Source organism: Perognathus longimembris, chromosome 20 (genome assembly GCF_023159225.1).
Source record: "Perognathus longimembris pacificus isolate PPM17 chromosome 20, ASM2315922v1, whole genome shotgun sequence".
NCBI lineage: Eukaryota > Metazoa > Chordata > Mammalia > Rodentia > Heteromyidae > Perognathus > Perognathus longimembris.
In genome coordinates, this window is record NC_063180.1 from 43,194,967 (window position 1) to 43,209,854 (window position 14,888).

The following is a 14,888-nucleotide window of genomic DNA, read 5'->3' on the forward strand; positions in this document are numbered from 1 at the left end:
CCATGCTGGAGATCATGTAGACAAAGGCTATTCGATGCCCTCTGTGGAGGAAGTGCGTTTTGGTGTTTGAGAGGCCCGCTTCCCTTCCTTTAAATCTAATAACTGACACCCCCCCCCCGCCCCAATCCAATCTGGGTGGAATGAGGTGTTGCAGAGACGGAGCCTCCGTAGCCACGAGGGGGTCCCAAGACCTTGATCTTTATCTTTCACACCTATCTCCCTCTGTGTCTCTCTCTGCCCTGTGTATCACGCATCCATTAGAAGCTGGGCAGAAGGAGCTTCGTGTTTTCTTTGAGTGGCCACCTGGATGGTCTCCATAAAGCACAGGTTCCCGGGTCCCATCCCAGGCTGGCGGGGGAGGGGGGGGAACGGGGATCTTTGCGGGGAGAGAGCCAGAGTCTGCCTTTCCAGCAAGGTCTCCGCGGGCCCTGGGCCGGAGCCTCTGCTTGCGAGCGTGGCTAGAGTGTAGACTGGAGTTTAGACCTCATGGGAGGACGGTGAGAGAGGAGTGCTTGGATTCAAGTCCGGGCTCTGCCCCTCGCTGGCTCAGAGACTCCTCCCGCTCCCCATTGGCTCATCTGAGAAACACACTGTTTACCCCCGCCGGTGGCTGGCAGGATGGATGCACGGTGGGAGGGTGTTACTGTGCACCGTGGACGTGATTCTTTTTTTAATTTTTATTTGTTTTATTAGGTAGTTGTACAAAGAGGTCACAGTTCCATAAGGTTACCAGTACAATGCTAGCCTTCCGTGGCCCTGGCATTATTCTTCACCCATCCCTGTACTCATGATACTTCAACTTTTCCCTAACAGACAATGGATATATTGACATTTGCTCATCCTTCCTCCCTCCCTTCCTGTGCCCCAGCTTGTTGCCCCCCACAAACAAATTTCTGCTTCTTAGTATTCATTTTGTTAAACCACTCATTAGTTGTTCAGAGGCGTTACTGTTGGACTCTTTCCCTAAGAGTACCATAGTTTTAGTCAGTTGGTGTGTATATGCATAGAGTCTTGTTGATGTTACCCTGAATATTTGTATTTTACACCTAGCTTCCACATGAGAAAAAAACATGCACCATATTATCTCTCAGCCTGACTCAATTTTTTTTTCTTCTTTGCCAGCCCTAGAGCTTGAACTCAGGGCTTTAGCACTGTCCCTGGCTTCTTTTTGCTCAAGGCTAGCACTCCACCACTTGAGCCTTTTCTGTATACGTGGTGCTGAGGAATCGAACCCAGGGCTTCATGTATACGAGGCGAGCACTCTTGCCACTAGGCCATATCCCCAGCCCCAGCCAGACTTAATTCTAAGTTCATCCATTTCCTTACAAATGACATATTATTCTTTCCAAGTACAATTCTATTGTATATGAAAGCACCAGGCCCAGAAAATCACATGGACACCAAGACATGTACAGCCAAGTAAGCAAGCTGATAGGCTAGCTCTCTTGAGATAGAGTAGCAGCCTGCCGTGGACGTGATTCTGTGTTGGAGGAAGGAAGGGCCTAGTTCCCAGAGGCAAGCCTGGGAACTGCCCCCTGCCCCCAGGGCTCCAGCCAGCCCATTTCCAATCACAGCCTACAGGCCAGCCCCCTGCCTATAATCCCAGTGAATCCGGAGGCTGAGATGTGAGGATCACGGTTCCAAGTCAGCACGGCTAGAAAAGTCCAAGCGACTCTTATCTCCAGCGAACCCACGAAAATCTGTAAGTGGGGCTGTGGCTTACGTACGAGAGCACCAACCTTGAGCCATAAAGCTAAAGGACAGTGCCCAGGCCCTGAGTTCAAGCCCCCATACTGGCATCAAAAGGAAGAACTATGGTGTACAAAAATTAACCCGCCAGCTTGTTAATCATCCAGTGATAATAATCATTTAAGTTACTAATGAGTTAATAATCCTACAGGGAGTTTTCAGAGGCCATGGTTTATTTATTTATTTATTTATTTTTTGGCCAGTCCTGGGCTTGAACTCAGGGCCTGAGCACCGTCCCTGGCTTCTTCTTGCTCAAGGCTAGCACTCTGCCACTTGAGCCACAGTGCCACTTCTGTCTATGTGGTGCTGGGGAATTGAACCCAGGGCCTCATGTATACGAGGCAAGCACTCTTGCCACTAGGCCACATTCCCAGCCCTGGAGGCCATGGCTTAGGTGGAGAAGCTGGCATTAGAGACCGGGGCACTAATGGCATCTTTTGCCCCCCGCCTTAGGAGTGCCCCGCCAACAGCCGGAACATCCGGGAGGTGCAGTGCGCGTCCTACAACAACAAGCCGTTCCTGGGCAGGTTCTACGAGTGGGAGCCGTTCGCGGAAGGTAAGGGGGACCCGGCCTCGTCGGGGGACGTCCTGGCCGTGCCGCCTCCCCTGTGGCCTGCCGGTTGGTTCTCGCGTGCGTGCTGGGCACCCTTGGAGGGGCGAGTCTGACCCCTGTGGGGAGCAGACCTCCGGGGTCACCTGCGGTCAGCCGCATTGCTCAGACCACGCGGCTGACCCGGTCGGCGGGGCCTGCGGCGCGGAGCAAGGCTGGCTGGGCCGGAGCCGCAGGGTGGAGCGGAGCGCGTGTGCGGGGCCAGGCCACCCTGGCCTCTCCGTCGTCTGTAAAGCTGGCCGTTGGTGCCTTGGGGCTCGGGATCTAGAGCCTTCTGCCACAGGCTAGCGCTCGCCGGTGGGGGCTTGGGGGCAGTGGCTCTGTCATGTTGTCTGACCTGCGTGCTCCTATGTGGTGCTGAGTGGTGGGCAAGAGTTATTTGGGATGAGCTCAGGGAGCACTCAGTCTGGGAGCACTGGCTGCTTCCTCCCCCCCGGGCAGCCGGGGCTGCAGGGTGGTTCTGCTCTGCCTGGCAGAGACACCCCCCCCCCGCCCGTCAGAGACCTCCACGGCTTTCGCCACCACAGTCCGCATGTCACAAACCCTCTTGCCTTTTCTCTCCTCCCGCATCTGTGTTTGACTTCAAGCAGAAGACCCAGGAGGGGTTCACTGCTCGGACGTGTGACTTCCTTTCCTTTCTTGAGAAATTCAAAAGCGATGTTAGAGAGAATGGTTCGATTGTGAGTTTCCGCCTGGGTGGGTGGCAGGCAGGGGCTGCTCAGGACGCTGGGATCTGAGAATCACAAATCACAGGTTCAAAGCCAGCCCGGGCAGGAAAGCCCATGAGCCTCTTCATCTCCAATAACCACCACCAACAACAACAAAACGGGGAGTGGAGCTGTGGCTCAAGTGGCAGAGCACTAGCCTGGAGCAACGAAGCTCAGAGACAGCACCCAAGCCCAGAGTTCAAGCCCCAGGATGACACACACACAGAACTCTCTCTCTCTCTGTATATATTTTAACAGTTAATTCTTTTTAAAAGAATAAATCACCCAGTATACAAATTCATATTTCATAACGCTATTTGAATTCATATTACACAATGCTGTTTACTGGTGGGTACGTCAAATATCTTGGCTGTAAGTGACAGAAACTTAAACTACGCATGTTTGAAAAAGGGATTTTGTTGGCCAGATACCAAGCAACCCAGAAGGTGGCCAGGATTCTGATTTGGGTACAATCCATTTAAGTGCCAGCATTGGGGCCTGCTTGCATCTGTCCCTCCCTCCCTCCCTCCCTCCCTCCCTCCCTCCCTCTCTCTCTCTGCTTTTTCTGGGGCTTGGACTTAGGGTCTGGGTGCTGACCCTAAGGTTTCTATTTTTTAGGTCTTGCTCTCAGAGCTAGCATTCTACCATGAGCCGCGGCTCCACGTCCTGATTTTTGCTGGTTAATTGGAGATAAGAGATTCACAGGCCTTCCTGCTCTGTCTGGCTTCAAACCATGGTCCTCAGATCCCAGCCTCCTGTGTAGCTAAGATTACAGGCGTGAGCCACCGGCGCCTGGCAGGACCTGTCTTTCTGTCTGGCTCTCCCAACTTCTTTCTCAGGTTGGCGAGAGGGTGGTAGTGAGGGAAACTTTCCTTTCACATGCTTTGGGCTGACTCTGGTTCTTAAAAAGAGAACATTAACGGGGCTGGGGATATGGCCTAGTGGCAGAGTGCTCGTCTCCTATACATGTGGCCCTGGGTTCAATTCCCCAGCACCACATATACAGAAAACGGCCAGAAGGGGCGCTGTGGCTCAAGTGGCAGAGTGCTAGCCTTGAGCAAAAAGAAGCCAGGGAAGGTGCTCAGGCCCTGAGTCCAAGGCCCAGGACTGGCCAAAAAAAAAAAAAAGAACAATTAAATTCTCAACTTCCACTCCCTGCGGCTGTGACTTTCTTTCGGGAACTAAGTCTTTGCAGACCTAGTGAAGACGTGAGAGAAGACGAGGTTGAAACCAGGTGAGCCGTCGTCCCAGCTCCTCTGGGGGTAGAGATGGGAAGCTCACCCACTTCCAGGCCAGCCTGGGTCAAGAGCGAGCGGCTCCATCTCAGCCAGTGAGCTGCGCCTGATGGCGCGCTTCCGTGATCCCGGCTACAAGGCAGACATGGGTGGGGGGGGGGGGGGCAGTGGTCTGAGGCCAGCGGGGGCACCGGTGAGACCTTAGGGAAAATGAAAAGAAGGCTGCGGGTGAGGTGCAGCTCGTCCATGACCTGCCTAGCAAACACCTTCAAACTCAGGTCCCGCTCGAATAATCGAAGAAGAGGTTGGCGGCGGAGGGTGGGCCCGAGCCTGCTAGGAATGTTGTCTTAAGAAAAATGACAGGAGAAGAGACGGGAGGGCGACCATGGAGCCACACCCACCCCACCCCCCCCCACCCCCCCGCCCCGCAGCACCTCCCCCCTGCAGGCCCCTGGGATTGCGGGAGAACAAATCCCCGTTGCTGACGAGCTCCTGGGGGTTTTGTGACCGCCCTCCAGGCCTGGGGACCGGCTTCAACCTCTGGCCTTGTGTGGATCAAATTCCCATCCTGGACTTACCATGTGGGGCCCCCCCCCCCCCCCCCCCCCCCGTGATCCGTTTGATCAGCCAGGCAGGGGCGTAGGCCTGCCCCTCCCCGCACGGAGAGGGAGGTTGGGGGTCGGCTGCAGATCCTTCTGCAGAAGTGGTGTTTCTACAAAAGGAAAAGAAAACGCATAGCTGCCTCCTGTTATGCGCTGCTAGAATATTCAACAGGCTTCCCGTATTTGCTAACAGTGATCTTTCTGAGGTGCCTGGGGTTGCAGGAGCAGGGGTTTACGTTTACTTTGTTTCAACAGTTGTCTTTTGCTGCTCAGATTGTTTTCTTGACTTTCTTCTTCTTCTGCTGCTGCTCAAGTGCGTCCCCAGGCCGGGCCGCTGCCGTGGGCGTTGTCCATCCACCCATCTGTCCGTCTGCCTGGGGGGTTGTTTGTGCTTTGCAGCTGGAGTTTGCACGGGGCTCCCGGCTTTGTTTGGATGTGTGCTGCTATTCGCTTGTGTCTGCCCCGGGGAACAGCTGCGCGGGCTCAGGCCGGTGCCACGCGCTCCGATGCACACGGTCGTGTCCGCGGATGGCTCTCCTTAAGCCTCCTTACACTTCCTGTCCTCGGAGTAGCCCCTGGGGATGTTCCTGCGGTCATCTCCAGGCTGGAGGGGCTTGGGGTGTCATTTCCCAGTCCTGTCTCACCCCAAAACTGGCTTGGACAGGGATCCTGTGGCTGAGAACGGGTTGGTTTCGTGGGAAGAGTCTTCATGTGGAGTCCAACACTGGGGAGGATTGTGCAATGCCCCCCCGCCGCCACCCCCCCCCCCCCGTGAGTCCTGGGGATCTGTTACAGGAACTGTTTCCTCCTACATCCACAGCGCTGAGGACTTTTAATTTAGAAATTAGGCATCGCTGTTAACAAAATATATATTAACAAGAAAAGTAACAGTAATAGGATAGAATTGTGACCGTGTACTATGGTTCTCTGCCATAGAAGCTGTGACTGTGCTCTCTCTCTCTCTCTCTCTCTCTCACACACACACACGCACACACACACACACACACGCACACACACACATATCTCTTGTAGACCTCAGAAACCTTGGCCTGTGGTTTTTTGCTTCCCTTTGTTTTTTCCATCCCTGCATTGGAGGACTTTGGCTCTTTGTCCCTGAGGAGAGAGCCGCTTGCGGCCAGCCCCTCTTTGAGGAGGCCCCCCTTCGGGATGAGCGATCGCGTCCTTGGGCCGTTGGGGAGCCGCGAGGCAGCGAAACGCCACCAGGAAGCTGGGGCCGTTGCGGGTCTGAGCCTGGGAGAGTCCCTGGCAGGGAGGCCTGTCCCCATGGCCCCCAGCTTCCGCGGCACCAGCCCTCAGCTTGGTCAACAGAGGTAGAAGTCTTGGAGAATGTGCTGGCCTTTGTCGCAGCCCATCTACATGTGTCATACGGGGGTTTCCACGGCCGTGTTTCCATAATGCCCGCAGTGCACCGAGGGCGAATTCACCCCTGCCGGCCGCCATATTCCCATCCCTCTCCCCGTTCATTGGCTTTCACCAAGCTACACTGGGATTGGGTGACAGGCAGATGGTAGAGATCGATGGACAGATGATAGAGATAGATTGCTAGATAGGTGACAGCTAAGAATGACTGATTGATAATCTCTTCCTTCAATCCTCTTCACCTCTCTTTGTCCCGCCCCCATTTATCTCCTTAGATATTCCCTGTTTTACGTTCATGTCCCATTTCTGCAACTGTTAGCTCCCTCCTCATAAGTTGACGTCTATGCACCCCCACAAATGAGCGAAGACAGCTTGTCTCACTCAACATGACGATCTCCACATCCGTCCATTTTCCTGCAGATGACCTAATTTTATTGCTTTATGGCTGAGTAATATTCCATATATATATATTCCATTATGGAATTATTCCATATATATTCCATAATACTCCGTAAATGGAATTATTCTATACATGGAATCTTCTGTATATGGAATACGATGCATAATATTCATATATAACTATATGTATAATAAGTATAATTTATGTATGAATATTATATAATATATATGTGTGTGAATGACTGGTTTAGAACCTTAGGACTTTGCTGAACCAAGTTTGACTACTGCACGGCCATCGTCATTTATTTATTTATTTTTTGTAAGTCACAGAACCAGTTTGGGTTCTTTGAGTACAAAAGGATCTTACTGGAAGGCGACCCAGGCTCTCAGAAAGCCAACAGGACACATGGAGAAGCCAGCCCGGTGAAGAGCCAACGCTGCAGGTGCCGGGGACACCCAGGTGCCCAGAGATACGTGCCACTTGTGTGCGTGGCTGCCGCAAAGGAAAGTCACCCCCCACCCCCACCCCCGAGTGGCAGCTGACTGCATCCCGCAGAAGAGATTCCTAAAGGAGGGGAGTGCCGGGAGGTCAGCTGTGGAATCGGGGGTTGAACTTAGTACCTCTGGGTCACATGACAGGGTCCCCTCGCTGAGAGACCAGGGCTGGGCCGTACCCCTGTTCTTTCTCCACTCCCCCCTCCCCCCTCCCCCTCTCCGCCTCCTTCTCCCACGTGGTGGGGCTCAGTCAGCGATGCCCCTGCTTGCGCCAACACTTTTCCTTCTCTGTTTGGAAAGAAAGCTGATGCGGAGTGGAACCGGCGGTTGTGACACACCTAAGTCTTTTCACCGAGAAATTTAGGATATGGGACAGGAAAGATGGAGGGAGGAAATGGCCCCCAGCGCTAGGCCGGGTCTGAAAGGTGTAAACAATTCTTGTAAAAGCAGCTTCTTTCCTGGCATTTGAAGCAGTGTCATTCAACGTAATTAGTAAAGACAAGCCTCGGGGTGGATTTCAACATCTACTAAGCAGATTAGTCTAGTAGGTGTAATCTGAAGGATTTGAAACCAAGCGTAGCACTTAATTCCCTTGCAAAGCATTCACGGACGAGACCCAGGGCCGCTGTTTCTCTTTCCGGCGAGCCCAGCTCTCTGCAGAGACTGCCTGGCACAGTCCTGGAGGGGGGGCTGCTCTAGGTGGGTGGTCGGACGTCGTAGCCCTGGGCACACCCATTCCACAGATGGGGAAACCGAGTCTGCAGGGGTCCGAGGGTCTTCCCAGGTCACAGAACGAAGCTGCCTAGCCGACACCCACCTTTAGCCTCAGGGGCCTTGGCTGACTCGCTTCCTTTAAGAACAAACAAATAGGTTTCTACATGAAGGGAGTACGGAGATGTTTGGGGGGGGACATCCTGGGCCCCCATCTTAATCTCCTGGAGCAGTTTTTCAGCCCTCTGCACGGAGGCCGTCGGGTCAAGAGCTGGTAGGGCCTTGTGGAAGGAGTGGCTGCGTTTTGCACAGGTGTTCAGAAACCTGTATCTTAGCCAACACTCAGAAGCTTTTGTTGTTTGTTGTTGTTGTTGTTTTTGCTCGCCAGTACGGGGACACTGTCCCTGAGCTTTTTCACTCGCAGCTGCACTTGTGGCATTTTGCTAGGTAATTGGAGATAAGAGTCTCAGGGACTTTTCTATCTCCGCTGGTTTTGAACCTTGGTCTTCACATCTCAGCCTCCTGAGTAAGCTAGGATTACAGGTGTGAGCCACCAGTGTCTTACACACGCACACACACACACACACACACGTATGCATAGATATATTCATCCCAAACCCTGTTTCCATCGGCCTGGGAAAGTTTCTCCACTGACTTCCCATGAGTTGGAACGCGCTGTTTGTTTATCGCGTTGGCTGCCTGCCTTGGCATCCAGGACACGAGGCCTAAGGAGCAGGTTTTCATCGCCCCTGCCAGCTCTTGCCGGGCATGACTGCGGTGTGTGTCGGGATCGCGGCACGTGGTGGGAGGGTTGACTGATGACGTCTTTGATGTGTGTGTTGGGATCGTGGTGTGTGGTCGTGGTGGGGTGGACTGGTGATGTCTGGCAGGGGCGCATAAAGGAGTGTTGCACGTGTACGCCGCTTCTGCCTCTTACAGTTGCTCCGATCGTGGTTACCAGGGAGCGATTAACCCTGCTAACGGCCTGACATCTCGAGATCAACCTAGGTCCTTCGTTGGACAGGGATGAGGTCCTAAGTGTTCACATTGCTTTAGGCCTCACCCTGAGTGCCTGCCTTTAGCTTCCGGTTCTTAAACTACGGTAGTGGAGTGGGGGAGGGGGGTGGCAGGTCAATCTGATGAGCACGTGGCATTGGGCATGGTCGGGCACGTGTTCACATTGAAGATGCAAATAAAAGTCAAACCGCTAATTCTTCAGGAGAAGACCCAAAAGGCAGGAGACCCAGAGATGGTCGGGGCCGCCCTTGGTTTTCCACCCTTTGGGTGACCTTTCAATGAGGGTCTGTTTCCTGGGACTGGGTACCTAGAGGTGGAAGAGCTAAGTCAAGGTCCGGCTGAAAGCCTGGACAGTCTCCGGCGTCCACTTTCCCTTCTGCTCTTATCCTACCTACGGGAATGTCTGGTGCGTGCCTGGTGTGTACCCGGTGCTCTGCCTCTTACCCCAGCGGCGTGCGGCCCTTGCCCGTCATCAGTACGGAGCCGCACATGATGTCCTGAGCCCTCTGAGCCGCAAACCCGGGCTTCCTGAGACCCGTGTCGCCCACGCGCTTAGTAACCGAGTCTTCCTGAGAATCTGTGTTTCTCTACGATTACTAGTTACGATTTCCCCCGTGTGTGTGTGTGTGTGTGTGTGTGTGTGTGTGTGTGTGTGTGTGCGTGCACGCGCTGGTACCGGAGCTTGAACTCATCGCCTGGGCACTGGCGCTTAGCCGTTTTTGTTCAGGGCTGGCACTCTTCCACTTGATCCACAGCGCTACTTCTGGCCTTATGGTAATGAATTGGAGAGAACAGTTTTACAGGCCTTTCCTGCCCAGGCTGGCTTTGAACTGCGATCCTCAGATCTCAGTCTCCTGAGTAGCTAGGATGACAGACGTGAGCCACGTCTGCCCCGGTTCCTTTGGAGCGTTGACACGAGGCCAGGCTAGGGACCGTAGGAGTTTCCATGGGGCCCATCGGGAGAGACCGAACTGGCCGGGGGAGGGGGAGGGGGAGGAGGAGGGGGAGGGGGGAGGGGGAGGGGGAGGGGGAGGGGGGAGGGGGAGGGGGAGGGGGGAGGGGGAGATGGCAAGGGCCCCGAGAGTCAGGGAATGGCAAACGCCAGGCAGACCCGCCTTGTTAAAACTTAATGAGCCCGGAAACCAACAACAGAGCTGCGGCAAGGAGCCGTCGGCTCACTGGCGGAGTCCCCAGCCCTTGGATCTCCAGGTATGTATATGGCTTTGAGATGCTATCGACTGACTGGAAGCCCGGGCTCATCCCAGCCGACGGCTCCCACGTCCCGTCACGCCGTGGCAGATGTCGAGGTTCCGTGGGGCGGTCCATTGAGAACGGGTCCGATGGACGCAGCACGGGGCCCTGGGCTTGGAGTGCCGGGTGAATGCAGGCCTGCCTGTCAGGAGAAAGACAGAGGGCTGGAGGAGCAGATCCTAACGCCCACCCCCCCCGCCCCCGCCCCCCCCATCCTTGCACCGGCGAGCCGAGCCCTGGAGAAAGGAACGCCCGTCAGATTCCACCGCGCTTAAGGTTAGGCAACCGCCCCTCCCGCACGCGCGTTGGGCCCGGCCAGCGGCCACGTAGGTATGGGCGGCTGCGCACGCGTGCAGGGGCCCATCAGCCTGTGATGCAGCCCGGCCCCCCCCCCCAAGGCTGTGGTGTTCTGAGCCAGCCCTGGAGGTCGTGTAGTGTTAGCAGCCGGCTGGCCCACCCATGGGGACCAAGGGCACCTTTTAGAAGCCTGGGGCGTGCTCTTAGGACCCAGGAGATGGGTCGTGGCTCTCCCACGGGGGGGCCTGGTGACATCGCTAGGTGGGCAGCGTAGGGTGCTCCCATCCACCTGGGCTCCCCGGGCCTCTGGGCTTCCTGAGCCCTCCAGCACCCCGCCTCCTGGGAGCGAGCACGCCCCTCCCCTCCTTAGAACCGGGGGGGGGGCGGGGGGGAGGCTGCTGCCACCCGTGGGCGTCCATTCGGGAAGCCCCCTGGACAAGATCCCGGACCAGAGGTCACCTGGGGGTGGGGGCTGGGCTGGGGAGCCGGGGGGCAGGGGCCCGGCGTCGTGACACCCCAGCTCCTCTCCCCTGTGGAGGTTTCCGGGGGGAGGCTGTGCGGGCAAACATCCGAATCGCAGGAGTGGCACCCCCGCCTCCGGGAGCGAGCGAGCGAGCCAGGCCACGCGCGCGCGGCGGAGGCGGGCATTCCGGGCGGAGGGCGGTGGGTGGCGGCCGGGGCGGGCCGTGTGCGGGGTCGGGGGAGCGTGGCTCCAGAGTCTAGAGGGCCTCGAGCGGAGCCTGCGGAAATTGGGCTTCGTGTTTACGGGGTAACTCGATCCCGGCCGAGCGTCGGGAAAGCGAATCTGGCCGGCGGAAGGCCGCCCGCCCGCCCGGCCTCTCCGGAGTCCACCCACCGCGAGTGGCCGTGGCCGGCAGCGGGGTGGCTCTCGTGGGGGCTCAGGCGCGGGGTCCCCGTGGAACCTTCCTTTCCTGGCCACATCGCGCGTCTTCCCCGCGTTGTTTCTCTCTTCCGTTTTCCTTGGTTTCCTGGGTCGCCTCCCTCCCTCCCTCCCTCCCTCCCTCCCTCCCTCCTTCCCTTCCCGTCGTCCACTCTCTGCCTTAGTTTGGGGGTGCTGAGCACCAGGAGGCCTCGGCAAGAAGGCCCGGGGCTCCCTTCCGGGAGGCCGCCCGGGGAAGCCAAGTGCGACTTCCAATCGAGCCCCGACGGGGCAGGAAGGGGGGGGGCTGGGTCACATGGTCAGAGTGTCTACCCCAACTCCCTGCACCGGCCATGGCCCCAAGGCTGCAGGCACCGGAGGGAGCTCCTGGGTGAGCAGGAACCCCAGGACGCCCGCGGGCTCTGTGGATGAGTCCCGTGGCCCCGTCCACGCCGACTCAGTAAACCTCTGCAGACCCGAGGCGGCGGTGGATTCCCGACCCCCCCTCCCCCCGCAGTTGGCTTCTCCACGGGCTCCCCACCGTACTCTGGCTGAGGTAGGAACTTGAAGGGGCCGCGTTTCAAGGTCACAGGGTCACCCAGTGTCTCCGAGCCTGGCTGCCTGTTGTCCGCCCCTCCTCTGCATGGGGCTCTGTAGACTAAGTGGAAAATGGCCTCGCGTCCGTGATCCAGCGAGAATCAAGTTCGCGGCCCGTGAGAGAAACCCCAAGCTCGGCTGATGTGTTGGTTGCATGGCCGGCTTGGGACAGGAAACACAGACGCCTCTCCGTGGAAATGTGATTCCAGAGAAATCTGGGAGCCTCTAGAAGCAGGGTATTGGGTTGGTTGGTTTTTTTTTTTGTATTTGTGAATCTGGGAATTTGAGAAGGTTCCGGGTGTATGCCTCTGGAATGTCAGACACCGGCTATAAATCCAAATTTACAAAACAGATAAATTATTGAATGACTATTTTGAATGCAGGGCCGTTTCCCCCCTTTTTATTAAATACTTACTGCCTGCTTGCCCTGGAGAAGTCCGTCCGTCAACAGAGCTTGATTTGTAGGAAGTCCGCATAGCTTGTATTTTGGTTTTTTTTTTTTTTTTTTGGACATCCCTGGGGCTTGTACTCAGGGCCTGGGCACTGTCCCTGGCTTCTTTTTGCTCAAGGCTAGCACTCTGCCACTTGAGCCACAGTGCCACTTCTGGCTGTTTTCTATCTATGTGTGCTGCTGGGGAATCGAACCCAGGGCTTCATGTGTACGAGGTGAGCACTCTTGCCACTAGGCCACATTCCCAGCCCAAGCTTGTAGTTTGGAAAAAAATTTTTTTTGATTTATATTACCTTTCTAAAAACTCAACTTGCATTTGTGGAAGGGACTTGCTCAGTTGTTACGTGCGTGCTGTGTGCACACACCTGTGCGCAGTCCTGGGGCTTGAACTCGTGGCCGGGGCACTGTCACTGAGCTTGTTCACTCAAGGCCGGCGCTCTGCACTCTACCACGTGAGCCTCAGCTCCGCTTGTAGGTTTTTTGGTGGTTGAAAATAAGGGTCTGTGGGGTTTTTCTGTCCTGGGTAACTGCGAACCACGGTCCTCGGGTCTCAGCCTCCTGAGTGGCTAGGATGACAGGCGCGAGCTGCCGGTGCCCAGTGACCCTCGTTTCTTGAGACAAGATGGCGCTGTGTAGCGCAGGTTGGTCTTGAACTTGCTGCCTTCTTGTCCCTGCCTCCCAGGTGCTGAGGTTACAGGCATGAGCCAGCCTGACCCGCTTGGTTTTTAGATTATTTTGAATCCTATTTGAAGGTATAATCTTCCACATTTTTTGGGGGGGGGGGATCATTTGTACTTTAAACTTCCAATCTCCCCCAAAGAGATCCACATTCTTATGGGTAGGGTCAATTCCTATTGGGAGAGTATAGGATACGACTTAACGTCAGAGTCCCAAATAAATTAATTCTAAAAACTGAACAGCTGGAAAATATCCCAGAGAAAACGAAGCAGCCCGAAAGGAAAAGAAGCTCGCCGAAGCAATCTGTGAGTAGCGGAACACGGCGGGGTCGTGGCTTGTATTTACGAAAGGAAATGGAAGAAAGTTCATCATTTTACTGAATACTTGAGTTAATATTTAGGAAAACTACCCTAGCATCCAAGAAAAACTGAAAATAAGCTGCTTATTATTCTGCAGTGTTCTTATAAAAACCTACAGATCAAGACTTCTCCTCATTGCTCTCTCTCGGTAATAGGCATGATGGGGTAACAGAAACGGTCAGGTTATATACACGGACCTTTTACGTTTCAGATGTTTTATTTTATTTTATTTTTTGGTCACTTGTGGGTTGAACTCTGGGCCTGCGCACTATCCCTCGGCTTTTTTTTTTTTTTTTTCAGCTCAAGGCTAGCACTCTCCCACTTTGAGTCCCAGTTCCACTTCCAGATTTCTGGTGGCTTGTTGGAGATGACTCTCGTGAACTTTGCAGTCCAGGCTGGCTTTGAACCATCATACTCAGAGCTCAGCCTCCTGAATAGCTAGGGATACAGGCGTGAGCCACTAGTGCCCTGGCAAATTTAAATGTTTTTGTATCTCAAGCAATTCCAGAAAAAAAAACAAAAAACACAAAACAATCGAATATCATGTGATGCAAATAAAATAGGAATATATGCTTAGAAGAACACCCTTATGTAGAAAGCTTAAAATCAGACAAAAGACTTTGTGTGTGTTTGAGTGCGTGTGCACGCGTGTACGCACACATGCACGTGTGGGTGCCGGGACTAGGGCTTGAACTCAGGGCCTTGTGGTCTTGCTTCGCTTTGTACGCTCCAGGCTGGTGTTCGGCCACTTTGAGGAGGCAGATAGAATGTGTTGAAAATCATCTCGAGATCTGACTAAACCCCTGACGCCGGGCGCCAGGGCCGAGTCACCCCACCGCAGACACGCTGTGCAAAGGCGATCATGACCCAGGGGGAGCGTCTGAGCCTGCCATCTTGACCCCTTTCGACGGGAAGCACACGGGGACAACCGCCGGGAGTTCCCGGCTTGGAACCCAAGTCTGTTTGGCTTGGCAGGTCCCCAGGGCCGTTCTCGCTGAAGACCTGGGAAGCGAAAACAGGGGCCAGCACCCGGAAACCACCCTACAGATGATCGGATGCGCTCCCTCTGTTTCCAAGGCCTGGTAGACCCCGGAGGGACAGAGAGGCAAAATATGGACCCGATTTCCCTCGCCGTCTCCCTCTTCTGTAGGACCCAGCCAGCAGGAAGCCAGGCCGTGACCTATGACAGGGTAAACAGAGGCAGAGAATTATTGGGAAAGGCAGACGGAGAGCAGCCGGCCTCAGGATGGCAGCTTAACTGCGAGGCTCCCTTCCAGGCGCCCTGAAGCCATTTTTTTCTGTCAAGTTCACCATCTGTCTTAGGGAAAGGGATTTGCACACACTTAAAAGGGCACCGTGCATGCATTATAGTTACTCTCTTCTTTCCCTTTGCTTGTTCCTCTTGGTTTCAGAGTGTTTCACTCGGTGGTCCCAACTGGCATCCAGTCCAAAGTGCTGGGATTACAGGTG

At 55.1% G+C, this 14,888-nt stretch overlaps 1 protein-coding gene across 1 annotated transcript in view; it reads left to right on the forward strand.

Annotated features, from left to right (window-relative positions):
• Thsd4 (thrombospondin type 1 domain containing 4) overlaps nt 1–14,888 on the forward strand; it is a 252,433-nt gene that overhangs the window by 134,451 nt on the left and 103,094 nt on the right. Inside the window, exon 10 of the mRNA XM_048369064.1 lies at nt 2,203–2,305. Coding sequence (XP_048225021.1) covers nt 2,203–2,305 — 103 coding nt within the window. The remainder of the gene's footprint in view (nt 1–2,202; nt 2,306–14,888) is intronic.